This window comes from Patiria miniata, unplaced genomic scaffold (genome assembly GCF_015706575.1).
Source record: "Patiria miniata isolate m_02_andy unplaced genomic scaffold, ASM1570657v1 HiC_scaffold_18, whole genome shotgun sequence".
Taxonomy (NCBI): domain Eukaryota; kingdom Metazoa; phylum Echinodermata; class Asteroidea; order Valvatida; family Asterinidae; genus Patiria; species Patiria miniata.
The window spans coordinates 2,351,703-2,375,089 of NW_024037056.1; the positions used below are offsets into that span (position 1 = coordinate 2,351,703).

At 40.5% G+C, this 23,387-nt stretch overlaps 3 protein-coding genes across 3 annotated transcripts; 1 reads left to right on the forward strand and 2 right to left on the reverse strand.

Annotated features, from left to right (window-relative positions):
- Nucleotides 1–2,955: 2,955 nt before the first annotated feature.
- LOC119724175 (growth hormone-regulated TBC protein 1-A-like) lies at nt 2,956–8,829 on the reverse strand. Its single transcript, XM_038195112.1, has 7 exons — nt 8,765–8,829; nt 6,638–6,792; nt 5,584–5,742; nt 4,752–4,973; nt 4,159–4,331; nt 3,876–4,061; nt 2,956–3,347 (listed from the first exon to the last, which is right to left on the reverse strand). Exons 1-7 carry the CDS (start codon nt 8,812–8,814, stop codon nt 3,264–3,266), a joined length of 1,029 nt encoding a protein of 342 aa, XP_038051040.1. The 5' UTR covers nt 8,815–8,829; the 3' UTR covers nt 2,956–3,263.
- A 55-nt stretch (nt 8,830–8,884) lies between these two features.
- LOC119724174 (dynein assembly factor with WDR repeat domains 1-like) lies at nt 8,885–18,100 on the forward strand. Its single transcript, XM_038195111.1, has 11 exons — nt 8,885–9,022; nt 9,922–9,994; nt 10,399–10,543; nt 11,007–11,188; nt 11,885–11,984; nt 12,513–12,620; nt 13,689–13,795; nt 14,698–14,915; nt 15,382–15,458; nt 16,229–16,391; nt 17,552–18,100. The coding sequence occupies exons 1-11, from the start codon at nt 8,983–8,985 to the stop codon at nt 17,584–17,586; spliced, it is 1,248 nt and encodes a 415-aa protein (XP_038051039.1). The 5' UTR covers nt 8,885–8,982; the 3' UTR covers nt 17,587–18,100.
- A 1,948-nt stretch (nt 18,101–20,048) lies between these two features.
- On the reverse strand, nt 20,049–21,737 carry LOC119724176 (GATA zinc finger domain-containing protein 14-like; the record flags this gene model as incomplete). Its single annotated transcript, XM_038195113.1, has 1 exon — nt 20,049–21,737. A coding segment is annotated over one exon (1,014 nt), but the record flags the coding sequence as incomplete, so codon positions are not given.
- Nucleotides 21,738–23,387: the final 1,650 nt, after the last annotated feature.

Consider the following 23,387-nt stretch of genomic DNA (forward strand, 5'->3'; position numbering starts at 1 on the left):
TTTATTCAAGTTCTGGTGTTTTTTGAAACCATAATTCAATGAAATTAATTGAGTAAAATGATACATTTTTTTAAAGCTTAAATTTGTAAGTTGCAAGCAAATAGATTACAATGTCAAAACATTACATTCAAAACATCAATATTTATGCTTCAATGTTAATACAATTAAACAAAAAATGTTTTAAATTGAAAAAAGTGTGTAAATTCAAAATCGTAACTTCTGCTAGCAAAAATTTCAACTGCTATAGCACATGAAATATTAATTTTATATCAATTCAAAATTATGGCAAGATTAAAAAAAAAAAACACCATTTAAAAAAAAAGACAAGTCACCACCGCTTTTAGACATAGCCTCTCTTGAATAAGACAAAACTTTGTGCTGCTTAAAGCATTTTTGCTTTAATCAAAAAGCCAAAAATTAAGCTAAATATCCTCCAATATGGCAACAAACAAATATCACATTAATATTATGCTGTTGAGTTAAGCACATTTTAAACAAGAAATTGCTTGCTTACATCACAAGAGGGCGCTGTTTTACATAACCAACCAATACAATAGATGCATTGTTCAATACCTCAGGTACATCCCAAATTAATAATCCACAAAATGCAGACGATTGAAATTTCCAAAAATCAACAGAAATGTGACCTTAGATGTCGCCCAATATTTTGGAATGATTGATTATTGATAACTATTGGCAAACTTAAGCAATTATAATTTTCGGGCTAATAATGTTTTTTTTGTGTTTGGAAATAAATATATATCTGTGTCCAATAGTAGTACAATATATACAGATTTTATTTTACAAAAGTACAAAACAAATCACAATTTCTCCAGTTCAATAGCAAGAGTCAGTACTGCAACTATAAAACGAGTTTCTTTTTTTTTTTTAACTGTTAAACTTATATGCAAATTAGTTGAAATTTTGGCCAAAGTTATCAAAATGGGCAAGCCTTAATACAAGAAAGACTTCACATTTTAAAAACCTGTTTTTGGTGATTTGTTTTTTTAAAGAAGTTCTATAAAATTGGCATTTCTAAATCAACACGTGTGGTTTATTTAATTGTACTCCCAAAAAGCTCATCTACCTTTCAAGATATTTTCCAATGCTCAGAACTTCTTTTAATCTGAATTATTTACTGGTTTGGACTTTTCTTATTCCTTCATCAGCGAAATCTCAAAACTAGAGGTAAATTACCCATCTTTAGAAAAGTCGGATTTAGTTGGTGAACTGTAGTAATTGTGTTTCACAGAAAACCTTACAAATATAGGTGCATTTAACCAACATATAAAATACTGGCGTTTAAACATAGTTTTATGCTGGTTATATGGTTAAATGGTACATACATGTATAATTGCACTATATTTTCTTACATCCGAAGCCAAACAAAAATTGAAAAAATATTTCTAGGGCTGCGCATCGGAACCGGGTACCCAAGTACCCGACCGCTAATGTCAGGAACCGGTTCCAGATTATGGGATCGAGTACCTGTAACCAACTTTACAAATTACTTGGTAACTTCTCAGACAATGAAAAGGAAAGGTTTTGAATGTTATTTGTGGGGAATTTTCAAAAATGAAAACCAGGCTACATGGAAAAGCAAAACAGATTCACGTTTATAACGCTTTCGAAAATGCAATTTACACCGTAAAGCTGTATTGAGCTCATTGTACAGTGTACACACTTGTATCTAGCTGTCTTGACGCACAGATGTGGTAGTATTATCGTGCGGACCGTCATGAACAATCTGTACAGCAACTTCCGAGATTTAAATTTTGGGGTTGGGTTTCTTTAACGGGTACCCAGTACCCATTTTTTTTTTTAAAACGGGTACCCAGTACCCATTTTTTTTAAACGGGTACCCAGTACCCATTTTTTTAAGACGGGTACCCAGTACCCATTTTTAAAAATGGGTACCCAGTACCCGTTTTTTTTTAACGGGTACCCAGTACCCATTTTTTTAAACGGGTACCCAGTACCCGTTTTTTAAAAAACGGGTACCCAATTCCCGTACTACCCGTAAATGCACAGCCCTACAGATTTCATCTCAGTCGTTGGGGAAAAAAATCCGCATATGTAACTTTAAACTTTGGGAAAAAAAATGTTGGTTCATTTTTCTCCTACTTTTCTTTCCTTGCGACTTTGTCTAAAGTTATATTCCCGAATAAATCCCAATAGCATTACACTCCAAAACCTACAAACTATTGACCATAGACTAGTACTGAGTATAGAAGTAATTGTACATCAAAAACATCAAAAACATGAAATCACAGAATTTGGTAAATATTTGGTTTTTACTCTGAAACTTAATCAACTCTTTCCTTTAGTGAGGTTTTAACCATAATAGTACCCCAACTCCAAAATCTACAAATTTTCTTTCAGAAATTTGAGAATGATCTCTGAAAACCACCAAATTTTTATCAGCAATATAATTACAGCCATAGAGTTGTGCCATTCTTCATTCTTAAAAAAACTTTGTGTGACCATTTTGGACTGATGCAATTATAGTATCCGAGAGTTGTCACTGGACAGTTTTCAAGTCAAAGTTGGGGAAAGTCAAATGTGATTAGAAAGGTAATGTCATCCCAATGCTTATTTTTCTAATTTTGGTAAAAAAAATTAATTGCTTGAAACTTGCAGGGAAGATGCCCAAAGAGCCCTAGAACACAATCCAAGTCGACTTCTGGACAGATGTGATATTCCAAAGTAAAAGTTGTGTCGAAATTGTTTGTGTAAAATCAGTCTTAAAAAAATGTTACTATTTCCCCTCAAAAATCAATGAATTTTTTGTCCAACTCTTCAAAATGTTGGGTGTTTGAGTATTGATGCTCCTTTTACATCCAGACGAATTCTGAATTAATTGGAGAAAATTATTTTTTTGGAGCCAAATTTGATTAAAAATTTACCCTTGCGTTGTTTTCAATTTTGGCCCAAAAATGATATTGCTTGAAACTTGCAGGGAAGATGCCTAAAGGGCCTGAAAAAAAAAAAAATCCAAATCGACTTAATACTTTTACTTGGATTGTAACCTGCCTTGTGATTGACTTGTGACCGACTTGATTTTAACTCACCAGCATGCAAGGCACGATAGAACGAAACCTCTTCACTTAAAAAAAAAAAGTAGATAAGAAACAAGGAATGAATTCATATGCATTTTTTGTGTCTTTTGCACTTGAGAATTCAAGACGTTTTGTTGCAGAGTAAGATACATAAATGTAACTCGGGTGAAATCGGCTGTCCACAAAAAAAAGTACCTTTTGTTTTTATTTGGTCTCGCTTGTTTGGCACTCGGTTCGCAGCTTCTCAATAGTGGCCCTGCCTAGGGGCTGTGAGTCCAAAAACACATTCTGATGAAAAAAAGAAGAGAAAACAGGAAAAAGAATGAATTGTAATTTTCTTCGCAAATCCAGCCATCTGAAAATTGGTTATATTCAAAATGGATTGATTCCGTCCCCCGAAGGTGATATATTTCAAAATTTTGATTCCCGATAGAAATAAAATCATTTAAAAGTTTTACAGTGAAATTTGCAACTCACGGGGTCAATAAATGCTTTAGACCTCAAGACAAAGATATTAAAGACAAATTAGGTCTAGGTCCGAAGTTGGGCCTTGGTCCGAAGTTGGGCCTTGGTCCGAAGTTGGGCTGTGTGTCTAAAGTTAGGTCTGGGTCTGAAGTTCACTCTTGGTCTGAAGCTGGGCCTTAGGTCCAAAGTTGGGCCTTAGATCCGGAGTAAGGACTTAAGTCCGAAGTTGGACCTTGGTCCAAAGTTGGGACTGGGTCCAAAACTAGACCTTGACCAAAGTTGTGCATTGGTCCATAATCTGGCAGATGTACAAAGTTGGGCCTTGGTCTGAAGTTGGGCCCCTTGCCTCACCTTCATGAAGCTGTGGCAATCTGTGTTCCTAGAGTGCAGCGTGACCTTCTTGAACGACTCCACCAGTGTGGGGAAGTTGCTGGCCGACAAGATGACGTCTTGGTTCTGCTTGATCAAGCTCAGGCAGACCCTGAAGAGAATCTTGGAGCCTTCGTAGAACATGCAGTCCCAGATCCGCAAGACTGTCTGTCAACGAAAAAAAAGAAGGACCCAGCTTTTCTTAAATCAATCAAAACTCTGATGGTCTGGAGTTTTGTCACCAGTAGAATCAATAAGCAATTACCTCAATGGGAAGGACGTCAAGGAACAGACAGATGAACCATTTGGTGGTCGGTATTGACCAGGGGACTGACTCCCTCTCCATCCGCTGGCTGACCTCTGGGAGCTTCTGCTTGACCAGCTCGCCTAGGACCTCCTGGTCAGTCTTCAGGCCGGTCATCTGTCGGGTGTAGTAGGCTGAAATGGGGTAAAATAGGTCAAGGATTGTTAAAAAAAATACAGCACTCTTGCTAAATTAAGGGCAAGACTATAACTCTACTCTGTCAACTGATAGATGGCATGGGTGGCGAAGTGCGTAAAGCACTTGCCTCTCACCAATGTGGCCCAGGTTCGATTCCCGGTTCTGGTCTTATGAGTAGGTTGTTCGTTGATTCTCTCCTGTGCCATGAGAGTTTTTCTCTGGGTTCTCCGGTTTTCCTCCCTCAGCAATAAATCAACACTTTCGATCTGGCTGTGCTCCGTGGTAAGACATGGCGGCTGCCTAAGGCGCCTTTACATGCTTTCGGCTCGACCACGTTGTAGCTGCGTCCTCCGCAGTCCTAAAACTAACTGTCCTACGAGCCACGTTTGGTCTCTTGATTTTGTGAAGTGGCCTACCTGGCAAGATTCTTTTAACGAGGGTCTCCAGCAGGAAGAAGCAACTCTCCTCGTCCCGGACGATCAGCAGCATCAGGGCCACGATGAAGTTGAGTCCCTGGCAATAGCCGTCCGTCCGGTGGTTGTGGGCGAACGCCACCAGCACGTTCTGCAGCGACGACCGTTTGCTGACTGTCGAGTCGTTGCAGAAGTAGATGTTCTCTGGGAAGGTTCGGTGGAGATCTGTCACACGAATTGTACGGACAACATTTTAGGAGAATGTGTTTTCTAATAGTTTTACAGTCAGTCAGGTCGTGGCCGGGAGAGTTCCTCCAGCAACACGGGCCAAATGGTTTAACACTAACCCTAACCCGGCCAGATGCAACACAGTGCATCAGGTGTAAACGTCTGTGGGACCTTGTTGCGTTGGGCCATCAACACCAGTGCATAAACTGCCAATTCTGAAACAACGAGAGCTAGTCCCATTAAACAATGCCACAGTTGTATCCTGCTGCATTCGGCGACCAGGGACTCTGAGGCAGTTTGGCCTTGAGACTTTTGACCTGATGGATCTTGCTGCACTGGGCAGGCTTGTCATTTTGACAAGTGTCACATGTTGCTGTGTTCTGCAGGGTTCCTAGCCAAAATATCCTAAGGGGTTAGGGCTAATAAACTATTGTAAACCTCACCTTATTTAAGTTAATGCTTATGCGTGAGGTATGCTCAGAATGTCTCTGCTCCAGCTGGCAAACTTCCCAAGATAGCACCCTCTACCGCTGATGCAGCTAAGCCATCTCCAAGTGTAAAAAAATTCCAGTCTTGAGCAAAGACTACAACACTGATAATGACCCACCTGTCTTAATGACCTCCAACAGCTCGTCGTCTTTTGGACCGTCCAGTAGTCTCTGATACAAGCCTGGGTTGTCTGCTTTCATGTTCTCGGCTCCGCTGACGTACATCCACACCGCCCCGCGATACTCGTTGGAGATTCCCTTCCGAATGTATCTTTTAACTGTAGTGAGGTACATTTAAACAGTTAATTTTTTAATTGCTGTTTTTCTGGCACTACAAAATTTCTTCCATTTTTGAAGGAAACTACAAACGGAAAAAAAAATATTGGAATTTAGTTACAGAATAGTTACCTTCCAGATATCAACTTATCTGCAGCCCAAGAATATCAATCAACAATATCAATCGACTGATCGCTGGAAATCACCTACAGTACTTGTTTTCTTCTAAATGACTGCAAGCAGACTGAATAATGTCACGTTTGTTTAGTATCAGTATGATCCTTTAACTCCCCAGCATAATTTACTAGGAACCATACCCATTCTGGCAAATTCCAACACCCACGTGGGAAATCGTCCACACACACTGTTGGACTTAGTTTGTGGAGGTGTGCCAACCCCAGTGTAAAAGACCATCAGTTTAGGGGTACTGTACCTATCCCAACAGATTTAAACCAAACCTGCTGTTGAACTTTGATGGGTTGAGTTCGGTTAGGGTTAATCCAAATGAAGTCTTTGATAATAATTTGGAATAAATTCAAATAATCATATGTGCCTTTAAAATCAGTAGATAAGTGCCTGTCTCAAGTCATATCCGGGATGAGTTCCGGACAAGTTGTGGACATTGTAGCGAGTATAAGCAGCAGGATTCTGAACAACTTCCCTGCAATCTTCCCGCGATGAAGTTATCAGTATTGGTGATACAAGCAATTTCAAAAGAAAATTCCCAAAACAAGTCCGGGAAAAATGCAGAGTTTCTTTTGGACAAAGTGAATGTTTCTACCCGCAACTTGTCTGGAACTCGTCCCGGATATAAATTGAGGCGGGCCTTCAGCTTGGCAATGAAGGAAGTTTACGTGCAAGGGTTTTACAATTTTTTCAAGTTGTTGATGTCCGTACCTTTAGTTGTCTTTTTGACCTTTTTCTTGCCGTCCATGGCCTTGTTCCATTTGCCCGCCCTACGCGCCAGCACGCTGAGGTACTGCGACATGAACTGCTCGTAGGTATCATAGTCAAAATCGTCTGGTCTCCTGAAGCCATAAGCGTCAATCTCACTGTAGAAATGAAACAACAAATAAAGATATGAATAAAATAAACTACATTTAAAAAGATGGCAGTGGACATTTGGTCAGTGCCGATTTTCTTTTTGTAAACGTTTATTTACGGAGGTACAGAGGGTTTCTCTGATAGGCTCATAGAAATAGTATATATTTGAATATAAATTTAATTAAACAGGTTGAATAAACAAAGGCTGTTTAACTGGTTAATCAAACAATTAAAAGAGATTAATTAATTAATTTTTAGAATGAACCATTAACACATTAAAAAAATAAATTCTTGGTTTTTTTTTTTTTCTGTCCCTACAACATGTACAGGTACACGTCACGTACATTTACATGTACAGTGTACATAACTATAAGGAAGACATGTATAAGGCGAAGTAAAAAAAACATGTTTCTCGTCCCCCCTTTCTTTTTGGAGGCCGCCTGGATTTTTTTAAATTATTTTATATTTTTGAACAATGCAGGAAAAAACACTGAAAAAGTCCACAAATTCATCGGAAAAAAAAAATACTTGCGAAATATGTGACCAATACAACTCACTGTAAATATGTTCAGTTTTCTTGTCCAACTTGTCTTTCATTTTAAAAGTGTCTTTGAACAGTGGAAACACCAACGGTTGCAGGAAATTATAAAAATGGCGGCAATCTTGAAAAAAATAAAAAATAAAAAATAAAAAGAACCTCTTCCTCCTTTTTTTTCTCATAAACCCGGACGAGAAACATGTTTTTTTTTAAGGAACAATGCAAGGTGAATGTTACAACTAAACAAGGAAGTAAACAGTTCAATTTACATGTACACGTTCATAAATGTATTTATGACAAAGCAAATTGAAACAGATACTTTCGATTCGAGAGAAACCTCTTCAACCGACTTCTTAATTACACTTTCAGGGAGTGACTCATGATTCTTAACAGCCTTGGCATATGTTATCATTCTCATTGTCGGGAAAACATTGACGACTTCCTTTATGCATTGTAAGTCTCAAGTTCTAAATAAATGTCAGTTTTGTCATATTTGTTTTTACCCAAACATAGACACCTTTTGCATATGAAGCACAATACATGTACAATATGTAAAAAAATCCATGCTTGCCAACCCTCCTTCCCTCCGAAAAAAAAACACAGAATATAAAAGAAAAACTAATTTCCCTTACTTTTAACAGTTAATCAAATTAAAGGAAACAGACATTTTAGGAAAATATTTCTCAGTGAGGTTTACATAATTAAAGTAGTGCCATGAACATCTGTTACCAACATATTGATTTAAATTCCCCCACAACAAAAAAGAAACAAATAAAAAATCAATCAAATCAATCTGATCAGTCTGGTTTAACACCTTGCAAAAATGATTCAACAGTCGTAATTTGGTTAACAGAGCTGGCCTGAATTCTTTTGTTGCATGTACGGTTTATATTGTTTGAAGACTTCAAGGTTTTTCTGTACTAAAATGAGTCGAACATTTGTCAAAGAAAGGCCAAGTACAAAGAAAAAAAACCAGTTGATCTTCCCCGCTCGCATTTTTTTTTTAAGCCGCGTCCTTTTAAAAAATTTTAATTGTTTTTTTTCTCACCTGCTAGTGCTAACTTTTTCTTGTAGGCATATTTCGCTTTAAAAAAATACACAGAACATGTTTAACTTTAATTTTGACCCTAGTATTTAATAATAATAGGATAGCTCAATATTTATTTCGCTATGACATACCCTGAACTCCGTCGTGTGAACACGGGGGAGTCCAACCTGGGCTAGTCATTGATTGACTGTACTTGGTTGCAAAAAAAAAAAAAGCTTGGCCTAGCGGTCGGTCGGCTACGCGCGACTAGCACTGTGCTGTCATCAGAAAAGAAATATTACTGTAGTGTAAGGCCTACCGATTCAATTTAATTCTGAAAACGTTACCTGTCCTCGACATGATCACAGAATGACGGAGCAAAGGCAAAATTCAAGAACCAGTTACGCCTACCTACCTTCGCAAATCGTTGCCGCTGTTCGCGGCGACTCCCCCGGCGGCCGCCATCTTGTTTATGTCAGGATAATTAATTGTTTCGCCGTTGGTGGCGCTCTATACCCAAAATTCCGCCACTTGCTGCAGAAACTACACACGAGCAACGGTAGTCGTGGTCATTAAATTTCGGTTGCCAAGCAAGATTTTCGACATTTTTGGTTGGAGAAAAGCAGCGAAACCATGAGGCTCAAACGATTTCTACTGAGATATTATCCCCCGGGTAAGATCGAAAATTACTTCATGTATAGAATTAGAAAGTGGTAAACCAGTATCACAAACATGACAAAACATAATTTTTTTGTGACACAGCTAGATTGTGATTGGTGATGGTGCATACTGCATGTGAACTTTTTAATAACAATACCATCATTATTATATAAACCGTGGAGGTGTTGCAATCATGACATCATAGAATGACGGCTGTAGGCCTAAATTATAAGTTTGTTACACATCGTCATGATCATTGTCGATCTTGGATGAAATTTTCTAAAAACGTATTATTCACATCCAATTTAACAAATGGAATTGGAATGTAAGACCAGTGAACGTTAGACGTAGTGTCAATTACAACCGACAACGCCACGCATAACTGTTATAAAAAATCTTCCATGTGTTGAACATTTTCTACATGAACGTCATTTGTCTTATGAATAAAGAACTTTAACTTTACCCCTAACCCTGCTGAATCCAACAGGATCCAACTATGTCATATACCCGATGGAGCCTGTTGGATTGAGCAGTTAACCCCTTGTGTACATTGCTCATGCAAAATATTGGATTCAGCAGGCAACTGAATCGCATAATAATGCCATGTTGGACTCCGTTGGATTCAGCTAGCAGACAGCTGAAAATAAGGCACAGTGGATTGAGCAGGAAACTCCGGTTGGACTCTGTTGGATTTAGCAGGGTAGTCCTGAGGAGGTTAGGGTACAGTGGATATTCCAATCGACGTAGCGATTCACATTTGGAGAGAGAGTTATGGTGATCAATGATCAGTTGATTGTGACATTGATTCCAAAACAGCATCAGCAGTTGAGTTTGAACTTACTTAATAATCAACAGTTGAGTTTGAACTCAATATTTCTTCTTCGTTTTTCAAACTGTTTGTTTTTATTGCAGGGATCATCCTGGAATACGTGCAGTCCGATACACTCAAGACAAAGTCCATTGACCTCTTAGATCTGAAGCCAGAGTAAGTAAAAAGTAGCCTTGGCAGGCCTGGATTAACAATTTACTGAACAGTGTGAATATTAGTGGTTTCTGAAGTGTTTATAGCGTTACTGTGTAAACTGCAACTTTTGCAAGCATCATCTGTCGCACGTTAAAATGCACATAAACCTGAAATCTGTTTTGGTTTTCCATATAGCCCGGTTTTCATTTCAAAAATTCCATACAAATGGTATTCAAAGCCTTTCTGTATCATTGTCTGAGAAGTTACTAAGTAACTTGTAAAAGTTTATTATGGGTACCTACTTCGTAAAGTTGGTTACAGGTTCCCGATCCCATAATCTGGAACTGGTTCCTGACATCAGTGGTCGGGTACCCGGTTCCGATGCACACTCCTACTTTGCACCCCTTGGTTTGCCTTACATACAGGAGCGACGTGGATGCCATACTAGATGAAATTGTCAGCAAGGAACCCCTGGTCACGCCCAACCGCACGCCCCAGGTCAGGCAGCTTATACAGAGGCTGCAGGAGAAGATCGGCCTGAACGACGACCACAAATTCTACCTCTTCAAGGTGAGTGTGTTTGGTCTGCCTGTAGTGTCAAACTTGTCACGTTTCATTGGCGAATCTAAAGGAGGGGGGGGGGGGGGGGTTGAAACCCCCTGTTCAGCAACAGACTGATACTACAAAAGTCGAACTCATGGACTCGAAGTTCCATTTTGAGATTTTGAGAACTTTTGTTGCTTCAAACAAACAAAATGCACAAATTACAAATGAAGGACTGCACCTTTAAGTACATGTAGTCTAATTTGCAAGTCACTGAGAAATTACAAATGGCCATACCATGTAAGGCTGGCCCTCTGGGTCCAGGAAAAAATATATGTGGTTAATTTTTTTTAGAAACTTGAAAAGAGCGCGGAGAGTTCACCTTTAATCACATTGTTAACAATAGTGACAAAAAATTTGAGTTGTGTACACGACACATGCTCGAGTTAGACCAAAAATGGATTTTAGATTTTCGTTTCATTTCCCGCAGGCCCTGCGAGCGCACATCCTCCCCCTGACCAACGTTGCCTTCAACAAGTCTGGTTCCAGCTTCATCACAGGCAGCTATGACAGGACCTGCAAGGTCTGGGACACGGCCTCGGGGGAGGAACTCCACACGCTGGAAGGGCACAGGAACGTGGTCTATGCCATTGCGTTCAACAACCCCTATGGGTGAGCATTTAACATTGTCCAAACGGACCTATAACTAAGGCCAAATAAAAAAAATACAAGTTTTCTGTCTCAGCCGGTATCTTTTTTTCCTGCCGCATCAATTTTTATTTGTTTTTTATTTTCACTTTTCAAAATGGTGGAATCTGCCGTATTATCTAATATTTTCATCATCAGAAATATCTTGTGTGGTAATATTTGTTTCCAACATGAATGCGTAGTCATTTTGATAAAAAAAAAACGAGTCTTGGGAAAGTGATGGCAATTTTTGAGAAAAACAGCATCTTGGAAAAATTTGTCTTGGAAAAATCTCACGAAAGCGGCATATGTTTAAAAAAAAAAGACATCCGCCATCTTGGATCTGTTTGTTGGCAAAAAATTGAAGTGCCTGCATCCTACTTTTAAAAAAAAAAATACCAAAATGTTGTTCGAAAGTTTGGTTGCCACTTTGGTTGAAACATTCGAAATCCATTCACAAATGTTCCTACAAATGTCTCAACCGAAACCTAATTTCTTAAAAATGGGACATTGTTTTTGGTTTTTTTAACAAAGGATCAAGGATGTCTGTAAAACTGTTTAATCAACATCAGCATTGGTAGCACATTTATAAAGAGTTCCCAAAATTCTGAGATCTGAGAATGGTTACTTTCATCACAAATGAATTTTTGTTTTTGTTTGTCATGGTGCATCATTTCACAGGGACAAAATTGCGACGGGCTCCTTTGACAAAACTTGCAAGCTGTGGAGCTCGGACACCGGACAATGCTACCACACCTTCAGAGGCCACACCTCGGAAATTGTAAGCATGAAAAGCAAGTCTTGCGAGTCCCTAGATTAACCCTAACTCCCTAGCATGATTTACTAGGAACCATACCCATCCTGGCAAATTCCAACACCATATGGGAAACTGCACACATATTTCTGACGTTGATTCTGGAGGTGTGCCAACCCAATATAAAGAGCAATACAATTCCCCTTTTTAATGAGGCACCGAATGAAAAATGTGCCCACATTCAGGAAAGGAATAATACATATTACAAAATATTGAATAACGTGGCGTGAAAACAGGAAAGCCATCCTCAAAGCCTTGCGGATGGCAAAATAAGAGAAAAGAAAAGTACTTTTGGTCGAAGTAAAACACACGCAGTGAATTTTTTTTTGAGGAGAAAAAAGAATTGAATTTGTTAAATTTGCAGAGGAAGAACAACTTTAAGGTAAAAATAGCAAATACCATGTGACCTGCTCTCAGCCAATCAGAACACAGAAGCTGTGAATTTTTTTGAATAAATTATTATATTCAAATTTGAATAACCTTTGTTCCCGATAGGTATGCCTAGCCTTCAACCCACAGAGCACAATACTAGCTACAGGCAGCATGGATACTACGGCCAAGCTTTGGGACATAGAGTCTGGTGACGAAATATCAACATTAGCCGTGAGTATAAATACACAGGCATGCAACTTTTCCTCTGATTCGCTGATTTCCTTGTTTTTTATTTCTCATGAATACCATTACGAATTGAAAAGCACTGTACAAAGTCTTGCGTGGTTTGGAGTTTCCTCGTTTTTCCTAAATTCCTAGTTGCATGCCTGTACACAGTAACCCTCCTGCTGTGTCGACAGTCACTGACAGTGACAAAAAATCAATCCTCCTCCCCTGCCATGCCTGTCATGACTAGTCATCAACAGTCAAATCACATTTCTTGTAGTCACGTGCCTAGTCAAATTTCATCAACGGATAAAATTAAGTTGCTGTTAGGTACTGCTGGCTTATCAATCACCTACAGTCAATCAAAGCTGTGTCAAACTATGGCCAAGTTAGCGCAAAGACTATAGTTGACCAATGGTTAACTAACGTTTGCCCGAACTCTGTCTAGTCGACGATGGTTGACTACACTAGTCGACTATTTGGAACCAGCCTACTGGGGTTGGTTGCTTCCCTGGTAACCAATAGCCGCGCGCATTCATAACGCTAGCAGAGAGCCAGGATCCAGAAATTTTGCAATGACATTTTGACCAGCGTTTGACAAGAGACGTTCGCACGTTGCTATCAGTGCACAGGCGTAAGGTACGTCACAAATCAACCACTAGTCGACTAATAGTCCTTGCCCGAACTTGGCCCTATATTAACATTCACACAGACATGAAACCTTTTCTTGGATCCACTGATTTCCTCGTTTTTTTTCTTCTCATAAATGCCATTGCAAATTGAAAAATACTGTTTAAAGGCTTGTGTGATTTGGAGTTTCCTCGTTTTTTTCCCTTCTAAATTCCCAGTTGCATGCCTGTTTACAGCCAGTCAATCTGCTTTTTGTAGGCAGGGAGTGCTCAACTGTTAGCACAGTCACATGATTGATTTTGCCTGCTTGGATGGCTGTAATAGTTAAATTCGAAAGTAAAATTTAATGAAGAATGCTAGGGACAGCTGTTTGGAGTCCTAAATGTTATCTCGTATTTTTACATAATGCATTCTTTGGGTTTTTTGGTTTTGTTTTGTGTCCAGGGTCATTCAGCTGAAATCATTTCCCTGTCATTCAATACGACTGGGGATAGAATCATTACAGGGTCCTTTGACCACACGGTATCTGTATGGGACGTCCACTCGGGGAGGTCAGTATCTCTGCTTGATAAGTCTGTAGATTTCACCTCGAAGTTGCATTTTGCTTTGTCTTTTTGGTTTGTGTCGAGACTGGTCTTGGTTTTCCAGGTCTCGACTTGCAAACCTTTGTCTTGGTTTGGAGTGTAACTGTGTCGTTCTTGGTCCTGAGATCTTGGTCTTTGTTTTAGATCTTCAGATCTCAGTTTAACACTCTGGGGACCTTGGGATGTGGGCCTAAGGTCTCAGATTCGCAGGTCTCAGTTTTGTACCTCAGGTCCTGTTCTCAGACCTTATGTCTTAGTTTCAGAGCTCAAGTCTTGGTCATGGACCTCAGGTCCAGGTCTCGGACCTCCGGTCTTGGTCTCGGATCAAGGCTCTTGACTTTAGGTCTTTAACCACAGGTGCAGGTCTCAGACCTTGGGTATGGGTCTCGCACCCAGGCTCCTGGGCTTGGACTTCACGTGCTGGTCTCAAACTTTAGGTCACGGACTCATACCTCGAATCCTAGACTCGGACCTTAGGTCTCAGGTTCATACCTCGGTCTCAGACCTCAGATCCCATCTCAGACCACAGGTCTTTCACATCAAGTCAAGGTCTCTGACCTCAGGGCTTGGTCTGAGGCCTCAGTTCCTGTCCTTAGATTTTAATTCCCGTTCTCAGACCTTTAGTCTTGCTCTCAGACCTCAGGCCTTGGTCTTAGACCTCAGGACCTGTTCTTGGGCATAAGGTCTTGATCTCTGACCCTGGGTCTCAGTCACTTACCTGAGGTCTCACCCCTCGGGTATTGGACCTCAGGTTTTGCTTTCAGACCTAGGAACCTCCTATCTCAAGTCTCAGTCTCTTAGCTGTAGTCCCCATCACAAACCTCAGATCTCAGGTAACCAGATATTCGATCTTCAATATTCAATCCCAGACGTATCCACACGCTGATCGGTCACCGGGGAGAGATCAGCTCGGCCATGTTCAACTACGACTGCTCGCTGATCGTCACCGGCTCCATGGACAAATCCTGCAAGATCTGGGACGCCAGCAGCGGCAAGTGCGTGGGCACGCTGGGAGGCCACGAGGACGAGATTCTCGACGTCGTCTTTGACTTCACGGGCCAGTACATAGCCTCTGCGTCGGCTGACAGTAAGTGTTGTAGCGGCATGTGTTTACCACCAGAAGAGACAAAAAATTATCTTGCCTTGACAGTAAAAAAAAACAAACTTGCTGATCACCAGTTTGTCTGATGATGTTGTTGTATGAGTTTTCGCACTGGTATGGGTAGCGCAGTGCGTAAAGCGCTTGCCTCTCACAACTATGGCTCGGGCTCAATTCCCGGCTCGGGTGTATGTGAGTAGAGTTGTCCATTGATTCTCTCCTATGCTCTGTGGGTTTCCCCCGGTTTTGTTCCCTTCGCAAAAAATCAACTCTTTCAATCTGGTTGTGCTCCGTGGTCAGACATGGGTTGTATGGCCGCTGCCTAAGGCGCCTTTACATGCCTTCCGCTTTACCACGTTGTAGCTGTGTCCTTCACCATCAGCTTCTGCTGCGAGTAAGGACAACTAGCACCCCTTTTTTTTTTTTAAATTTATTCATTTGTGTTTATGTGCAGGTACAGCCAGAGTATACAATGCCGTCACGCACAAATGTATAGCGAAACTGGAGGGACACGAAGGAGAAATCTCTAAGGTAAATAGAATTTATTTTTATTTTTTAAATTGTTTAAAATTTATTTTGATAACATGCAACAGCCCAAGCGCAGGAACGGGATGTATAATACTTGGTAGAAGATGTGGAAGGAAATAACAGTGTTAGTGGTGGGAGGAAAACCCCAGAATGTTATTCTAGGGAAAACCCACGGAATCAGGCAGGGACTGAAAACCCAATCCACATATTGGCCCAGGTGGGATTCGAACCTGGGCCACAGCGGTGGAATGCGAGGAAAGTATCGCTTCGCTGACCTGTTCCCCCTGCAAACTTCAAACAAATTTGTTAAGAGTTCAGACAGGACATCTTCAACCCTAACTTTCCCAAATCCTCCAAAATCCTCTTTGCAAAATGGAGGATTTTGCAGGATTGAGGCAATATGGCAAAAACGTGTGGCTGATTTTGGAGGATGCACTGTGTGAAGGTCTTGGACCTTGTGTTGTTTATGCTCAGCTGTGCTTAACTTTAGGCCTAGATTATGTACTTCAAATCCTCCGCACTGCTTCAGGATGTCACTGGCTCTGCCTCAACATATGGACAATGATTGCTGGAGGATTTTGCAAGATTGCAGAGGCAGTGGTCACCCCTCCAAGGACCACATTCAGGAAATAACAGAGATTTTGCAGGATTGGGGCTGTATGCAATTTTTTACCTGGAGGCAGTTGGAGGATTTTGCAGGATTGAGGTTGCATCCTTGCGAAAATGCCCGGGGAGGTAGGGTTAATAAATTCAACTTTTTTTTTTATCTTCAGATTACGTTCAACCCTCAAGGCAGCAAAATCCTGACAGCGAGCTCGGACAAGACTGCTAGGCTGTGGGACCCGATAACTGGAAAGTGCCTACAGACCCTTGAAGGCCACACCGACGAGATATTCAGCTGTGCCTTCAACTACGAGGGCAGTATCATCATAACAGGTCAGTTTGGTGCTGGGGAGGCGGGGCTTAAGTGCTGGAGGGGGGGGGGTCTTGTCTTGTTTCTTTGTGGGACCTAATAACCTGTAAGTGCCTACAGACCCTGGAAGGCCACACCGACGAGATATTCAGTTGTGCCTTTAACTACGAGGGCAGTATCATCATAACAGGTCAGTTTGGTGCTGGGGAGGTGGGGCTTAAGTGCTGGAATTTGGGGGGGGGGGTCTTGTTTCATTGTGGGACCTAATGACCCGGATGGGTCTTATGCACGAGTTGGCCATTTTTGTCGAGTTCCCTGAATGTATTTCATAAATTGTTAATTGTTGAATGGGATGGCGCCAGACTATATGTGACCTGTTCTGTCAAAAGCAGACGCTTCTGGGCAGAGGTTGAAATTAAGATAGGGCCAAAAAATGCGATGGGGTGATTTTTTTTTGATTTTCTAATTCTTGCATATTTGTAATCCTGAACATGTCTAAAATATACTATAAAAGTTTGAAACCCTAATTTAAACTCTAAATATAGTATTTTTGATGATTTGTTGAGGTATATTAGTTAAAGAAATGTCTGTTTTGTGATGTTCGTGGCCATTTTCTACGTCTTCCACTTTTCGACACAATGAACTTCAAAATAGCATAACTTTGCCCAGGAATTACAGGTTTCAAAAATTAAACCACCAATTAAAAGGAAAACGTACATATTTTAACAATATCCAAAAATCTCATTTTCGACCTTATGCCCAGAAAAGTCTGATTTTGACAGAACAGGTCACATATATATGCAGCCTTATTTTACTGTCATTTTTTTTTAAAAATCTGGCTTAAAGCATCAGGGACTGCTTAATTACAAATTTTTAATTATTCATTGACGCAGGCTTGAATTCATTAGTAATTTACTCGCTTTCATTTCTCTTCGCAAGTTCCAATAATGAAGATTTCACCTCACTTTCAATTCAATATGGCTGACTCGTGCATAAGGCCCTTTGATGAGATAAGTTGTGCCGTCAACTATGGGCACAGTACATGTATCATTATAACAACTCAATGTGATGCTGGTGGAAGACGGAGGCGGGGCTTAAGTGATATGTGGAGGGGGTAGTCCTCTTTACATGTGATCAAAAATTTTGTTTAAATTAGAACTCTTTCGTCTTTTTTTTTCTACAGGCAGTAAAGACAATAGCTGTCGCATTTGGCGGTGAAGTCAACACAGTGACCTTTTTGTCTTGTGTGTCTTGGAGAGCTTACCAAAGTTTGCAGGACAGGTCAGCAATGCTCCTCTTGGGCTTGATAGGAGTTATGTGCATTTTCAGTAATGTTGATTTTTCCACCAATTTTTTTCCCCAAAGATGGAGGCGATATTCGAAAGGACCATTTTGTTTTTAAAAATTCAAAGTAATACAGTCGTGCTTGCACTGTTTTGTGTGATTCACATTTCTTTTATGTGGCTTTGTTTGTACTATCAAGAGTATCTAAAAGCAGTATTGTAATATACAAGTAAAACATTTAAAAGCAAAACAACTGGTGCTCTTTGTAATTCTAGTATATTCATGCTGCCTTTATCAACCCCACTGAAAACAAAAATTCCGAATGTGGTCAACAATGTTGATGCCTTTACTTGTCCTATTTTGAATTCACACACAATTTTCTATTACAGCAATAATTAAAGCATTTCTGATAGATTTTCGTTCTAGTTTCTTTCATGAATCTAAAACGCCAAAGTTTGAGGCATTGTTTCACTTGGTTTCATTTCAGCAATAATATTTTGACAATAATATGAAATTTAACCCAGCACTTTTTGATGCAGGTGAAACAGAGCTATATTCTTGACCTATGACCTACGATGGCCAGAGCAGTGTGGGTCAACACAAAGCGCCCTCTGTTGACCATTTTGGAATAGGGTCAGACACGCCTTATTGTCACATCATGCTTGTTTCATGAGAAAAATTATCCAATTTTACTAGCTGTAATATTACCTCGGCTTCCCAACTTAGGTTCCAAAATAAGCACCGAAAAAATGTAAGCTATTGACATAATTTATATTTGTTACATTTACATGTATCTTGTTTATTTAACTATTAGCCTTTACTATCAATGCCTTATATCACTGAAGCAATATTATTTTATTTCTGGCTTTTGTATCATAATTGGTTTTTTTTTTGGTATTTTCTTGAGTTCTACTGTACGTAATTTGTGTTGTATAACCGACACACAGATCCTTGTCATGTAATTGGTGGAACTCACGTCACATGACATTCGTTATTGCTCCCATTCACGCCGGTGCTCAAAAAGTCCCATTTGCCCATGGGGAATGGGAAATACTATTGAACAGTTGGGATCAGTCTTGTTCCACGACGCGGTATTTGTGTGCATATGCATGCTGGTGTGCGCGTTCAGCGTTGCGGGTAGCGCAGTATTGTTCCAAAGAGCCAGCGCTACAGCTTTGGGTTCAAACATTTTCGTGAAGGGGTGGTTTGGAAGAGAGAAATACATTTTCCACCAAATTTGTATTGAAATAAAAGTTCAAATAATCGAATGAAAAGGATCTATATGTCAGTTATATAAAACAAATATTGAGTGGCTTTAAATTGTGAAATGGGAGGAATATTATCGCTCGGTAAAATCTGGACTTTTCCAGTTCACTCGGCTTCGCCTCGTGAAATGGAAAAGTCCAGATTTTACCTTGCGATAATATTCATCCCATTCCACGCTGAGCCACTCAATATTTGTATACTGATACTGATTGGAATAGGACAGCCTGAGATGTTTTGCTGCAACCCTGTGTCAAAGAAAAAACACAAACCAACCGCGCCGGCCCCCCAAGAAAACAAAGTTTTGAAATTCTTTTAAAAGATGCTATTCTCCAGAATTGTTTTCTGCTTTTGGAGGGAACCATCATCCATTATGTCCATAAGCAGTAAGCATGGAAAAGAACATGCTATCTTTGCAGTAGAATTTATATTCAAAGCAATGTGCAACTGTTTCAAGAATTAGCCATTATTCCATTACATGTCCTCTTGTTCGACAGTTTCCAGTTTTCTCAAAAAAAAAACAAACTAAGTACCATCAACGCAAGGCTGTTGAAAAATCTGTTGTCTAAATACAGATAAAAGTTTAACAAAGGGGCTCGAACCTGCGACCTCTGGATTGCCGTTCCGGTGCTCAACTGAGCTATCCAGCCCTATGTTGGTGGTTGCTCATTTTGTCAGTGTCTTTGTTCAAGGGGCGCTACTCAGAAGCTGTAAACCTGTATATTCCATGTAGCCAGGGATTGCGCCCTAAGTCACGATCCTAGCAACATTAGCAATACTGCAAACACAGGAAATAGCAAACGGAGATCACTCAATGAGGATCAATTTCCTGTGTGGTTTAGTTGAAAAATACATAGTATAATCACTAAAGATCTAAAGTAAATTCACTAGCAATATGCATTGAGTTCGGTGGTTGCATTCTGATCCAAATATTGTACAGTTATATACACATATAACACTGATTGGAATGAGTGAGATGCCGTTATGTTTGTACAGCATTATAATTCATTCACATGACAATTTATGCTTGCTTATGATCCGAAGAGATAAAAACAAAAGGTCAGCTAAATCACATACAGCAGAAGGATGCAAGCTGCCCACACATGTATAAATGTACTGCATGAGGCCAAAGGTCAAATGTGTTTTAAATAATCTTTAATGAAACACTGCTACTGATAATTTTGGTAAATACAGTATAATCTTTATAATCCGTCCATACTTGAGATCTGAGATTGCAAATTTAAGTATTCATCAAATTCCTTTTTCTATTTACAGTAATTATGTGACGTGTTTGCATAGATGGCTTGCTTTTGTAGATTTTCAATGTGTTATCAATTTTCTTTTCATGATTGTACATGTACTACATGAGCTGTTAATTCATAAAGTTTGTGATAACATTTCACGAGCTGGATTTAACCATTAAAAAGTCTATTAAATTGGATTTGATTAACTTAAAGGTTAATATTTTGAAAGTTCCAATATTGTGGAGTCTAAGTTTCTATTTCTAGGATTCTATCAGCTCTTTCTTTAAGGAATGGAGTATTGTCAGAAATATTAATTGAACATTTGTCAGGATAATTTTATTGTATCTAATTTAATCAGCTCCGATGAATATATGTCAGCCACAAATTTACATAGTTATATTTTTTATAGTTAACTAAAAACAGTGGGTGGGTGGTCTCGTTTAAGAAAGGTTTGCGTATCCTACACTTTTTGCCCTCCTTCGATGGACTACGTAGAAGCCTACACCAACCACGACAACGATAGCGAGGTTAACGCCTAAGACAATTCCCACGATCAGCCATGTGTCACTCGTGCTTGCCTGGGTTGCTGGCGGGGAGGTAGTGGCGCCGGTTCCAGTGGCTGGTTGTGTTGTATTTGCAGTGGTTGGTACTGCTGTTGTTGCATTTGTTGCGGGTGCTGCTGTGGTTGGTTTGGTTGTAGGTGCAGTGGTCGGCTTGGTTGTAGGTGCAGTGGTCGGCTTGGTTGTAGGTGCTGTGGTTGGCTTGGTTGTAGGTGCTGTGGTTGGCTTGGTTGTAGGTGCTGTTGTTGGTTTTGTTGTAGCTGCTGTGGTTGGCTTGGTTGTAGGTGCTGTGGTTGGCTTGGTTGTAGGTGCTGTTGTTGGTTTTGTTGTAGCTGCTGTGGTTGGCTGGGTTGTAGGTGCTGTTGTCGGTTTTGTTGTAGGTGCTGTGGTTGGCTTGGTTGTAGGTGCTGTGGTCGGTTTGGTTGTAGGTGCTGTGGTCGGTTTGGTTGTAGGTGCCGTGGTTGGCTTGGTTGTAGGTGCCGTGGTTGGCTTGGTTGTAGGTGCTGTTGTCGGTTTTGTTGTAGCTGCTGTGGTTGGCTTGGTTGTAGGTGCTGTGGTTGGCTTGGTTGTAGGTGCTGTTGTCGGTTTTGTTGTAGCTGCTGTGGTCGGCTTGGTTGTAGGTGCTGTGGTCGGTTTGGTTGTAGGTGCTGTTGTCGGCTTGGTTGTAGGTGCTGTGGTTGGCTTGGTTGTAGGTGCTGTTGTCGGTTTTGTTGTAGCTGCTGTGGTTGGCTTGGTTGTAGGTGCTGTTGTCGGTTTTGTTGTAGCTGCTGTGGTTGGCTTGGTTGTAGGCGCAGTTGTGGGTTTGGTTGTCGGCTTGGTTGTAGGTGCTGCTGTGGTTGGTTTGGTTGTAGGTGCCGTGGTTGGCTTGGTTGTTCCTGCACTTGTTACCTTTGTTGTTGGTAGTTCTGGTGTTACCTTGGTGGTAAGCACTGATGTGGTTGGCATGGTTGTTGGTTCCGCTCTTGGATTGGGTGTTCCTGCTGTGGATGCATTGGTTATTTGTGCTGCTGCAGCAGACTTAAAACCTGTATGGAAAGAAAAAAAGGGTGCATTTTTTTCTCTTTCTGGATTAAAGTACTATGTCGTCCTGTTTTGTGCTCCAAAGAGAGTCTCATCTATTCATACATCTTACAAGGTTAATATGTGATTTTCACTTAGAAGATACATTGGTTCTATATTTATAATTCTACTTACCCAACACCAGCAGGACGAAACATGATATCATCAAATTTGTCTTCATCTTGTCACAATAAATCCTTCCTTTCAAACTCTGATGTGGAATAGATGTTGCACCGTGTGCTCCGTACAGACAACCGGGGTTTGCGCGCGTTTTCCACCGTATGAAGCAACAGTCTATACCCGCGTTGTGCAGCTAGGTGGGTAACTTTTCTTATCAATGAGTGTGCATATATGTTAATCACGTGCGCCTATCTGTTCGTGGACCATATATCAACGGATAAAACATCTTGATTGCTATCCACTTTGAATTATGTCAATAGCAAAACATCCCACTGTGTTATAAGGGAGCAACTCAACAACTCCATTCGTTGCTAACCCTGGCTTGGTTTGGGAGTGACGTAGCCAACGGGGGAGGGGGAGGGGGGGGGTAGGGGTTAGGGTATTTCCATGGGCCGCGCCAGGATTTTTTTCGGGGGGGCAAAGCACATTTCTCCCAACATTCCTTAACTTTTTAAACGTATTCTCAATTTCAAAAAGTTTTCCGAGTGTGGGCAGAGCAATATTTGCCCTACCCCCCCCCCCCCCAAATTAACAGCAATATGGCTGTGCACCTCTTTATTCTTTATTTTGTTTTCTCCCCTCCCCCCCTCCTTTTTCCAGGGTGGGGGTGGAGCAAGCGCCCCCTCACCCCTCTCGTCCCCCCCCCCCCTTCGTGATGCCATGCCTATTTCGCAATTGTTTATCCCCATCTGCCCTTTTGTTTAAACAACTGATATTTTGGTTTGTTTAACAAGTGCCTTTTTACAAAAAAGAGCAGCTTTTTATTTAACTAGCAGCTGTAACGGTGCCTTTTTGGGAATTACGCGCCCCTCCCCTTCCCCACACTATTTGATTAAAAAGAGGCTACATTTCATCACGGATGTGCGAGTGCCCTTTTCAAGAAATGTTTACCCCCCCAATAAAATGACCTTGCTAGGCTTCGCCTATGATTAGCCCGGCTGTGGCCGCGTTTAGTCAAACTACAGAGGGCGCTGACTAAAAGTTTGTAAGAAAATGTGACAGACTAATGCAGAGGCAGTTTATAAAAATTAATCCATCAAATCAAACAGAAATCGCTAAAATGGCACCCTGTTATGTGTACGGCACAAAATATTTGTCGTCTGCTCATTTTTTTGACGAGATCTGACGTCACACACTTCTGACCAATAAGAGACAGGCCGTGCGACACACAGTGCTACGTCACGGATACTGCCTCGAATGCCTAGTCTGGTTCCCTAAGCCAATTGTTCTTTGGACTTCAAAAATAAAAAGTTGGGGGCGGGAAACAGTCTATCGAATGCCCTCTTGTCTTTTAAAAAAAATAGTGCATTTTGTTGTATGAAATTGATGCTACTCCATCCGGATATGAATATTATTCCTTCAAATGTATTCTTTTTATTCAATTTACAATTCCAATCACGATGAAAATGTTGGAATTATGTTTAAATAA

Coding starts and splice junctions, on each gene's coding strand:
- LOC119724175 (XM_038195112.1), bottom strand. CDS start 8,814: ATGGCGGCCGCCGGGGGAGTCGCCGCGAACAGCGGCAACGATTTGCGA. Junction 4,062..4,158: donor TTGACGTCCTTCCCATTGAG/GTAATTGCTTAT, acceptor TTTCGTTGACAG/ACAGTCTTGCGGATCTGGGA. Junction 3,348..3,875: donor ATTGCCACAGCTTCATGAAG/GTGAGGCAAGGG, acceptor TTTTTTCATCAG/AATGTGTTTTTGGACTCACA.
- LOC119724174 (XM_038195111.1), top strand. CDS start 8,983: ATGAGGCTCAAACGATTTCTACTGAGATATTATCCCCCGG. Junction 9,023..9,921: donor ACTGAGATATTATCCCCCGG/GTAAGATCGAAA, acceptor TTTTTATTGCAG/GGATCATCCTGGAATACGTG. Junction 14,916..15,381: donor AGCCTCTGCGTCGGCTGACA/GTAAGTGTTGTA, acceptor GTTTATGTGCAG/GTACAGCCAGAGTATACAAT.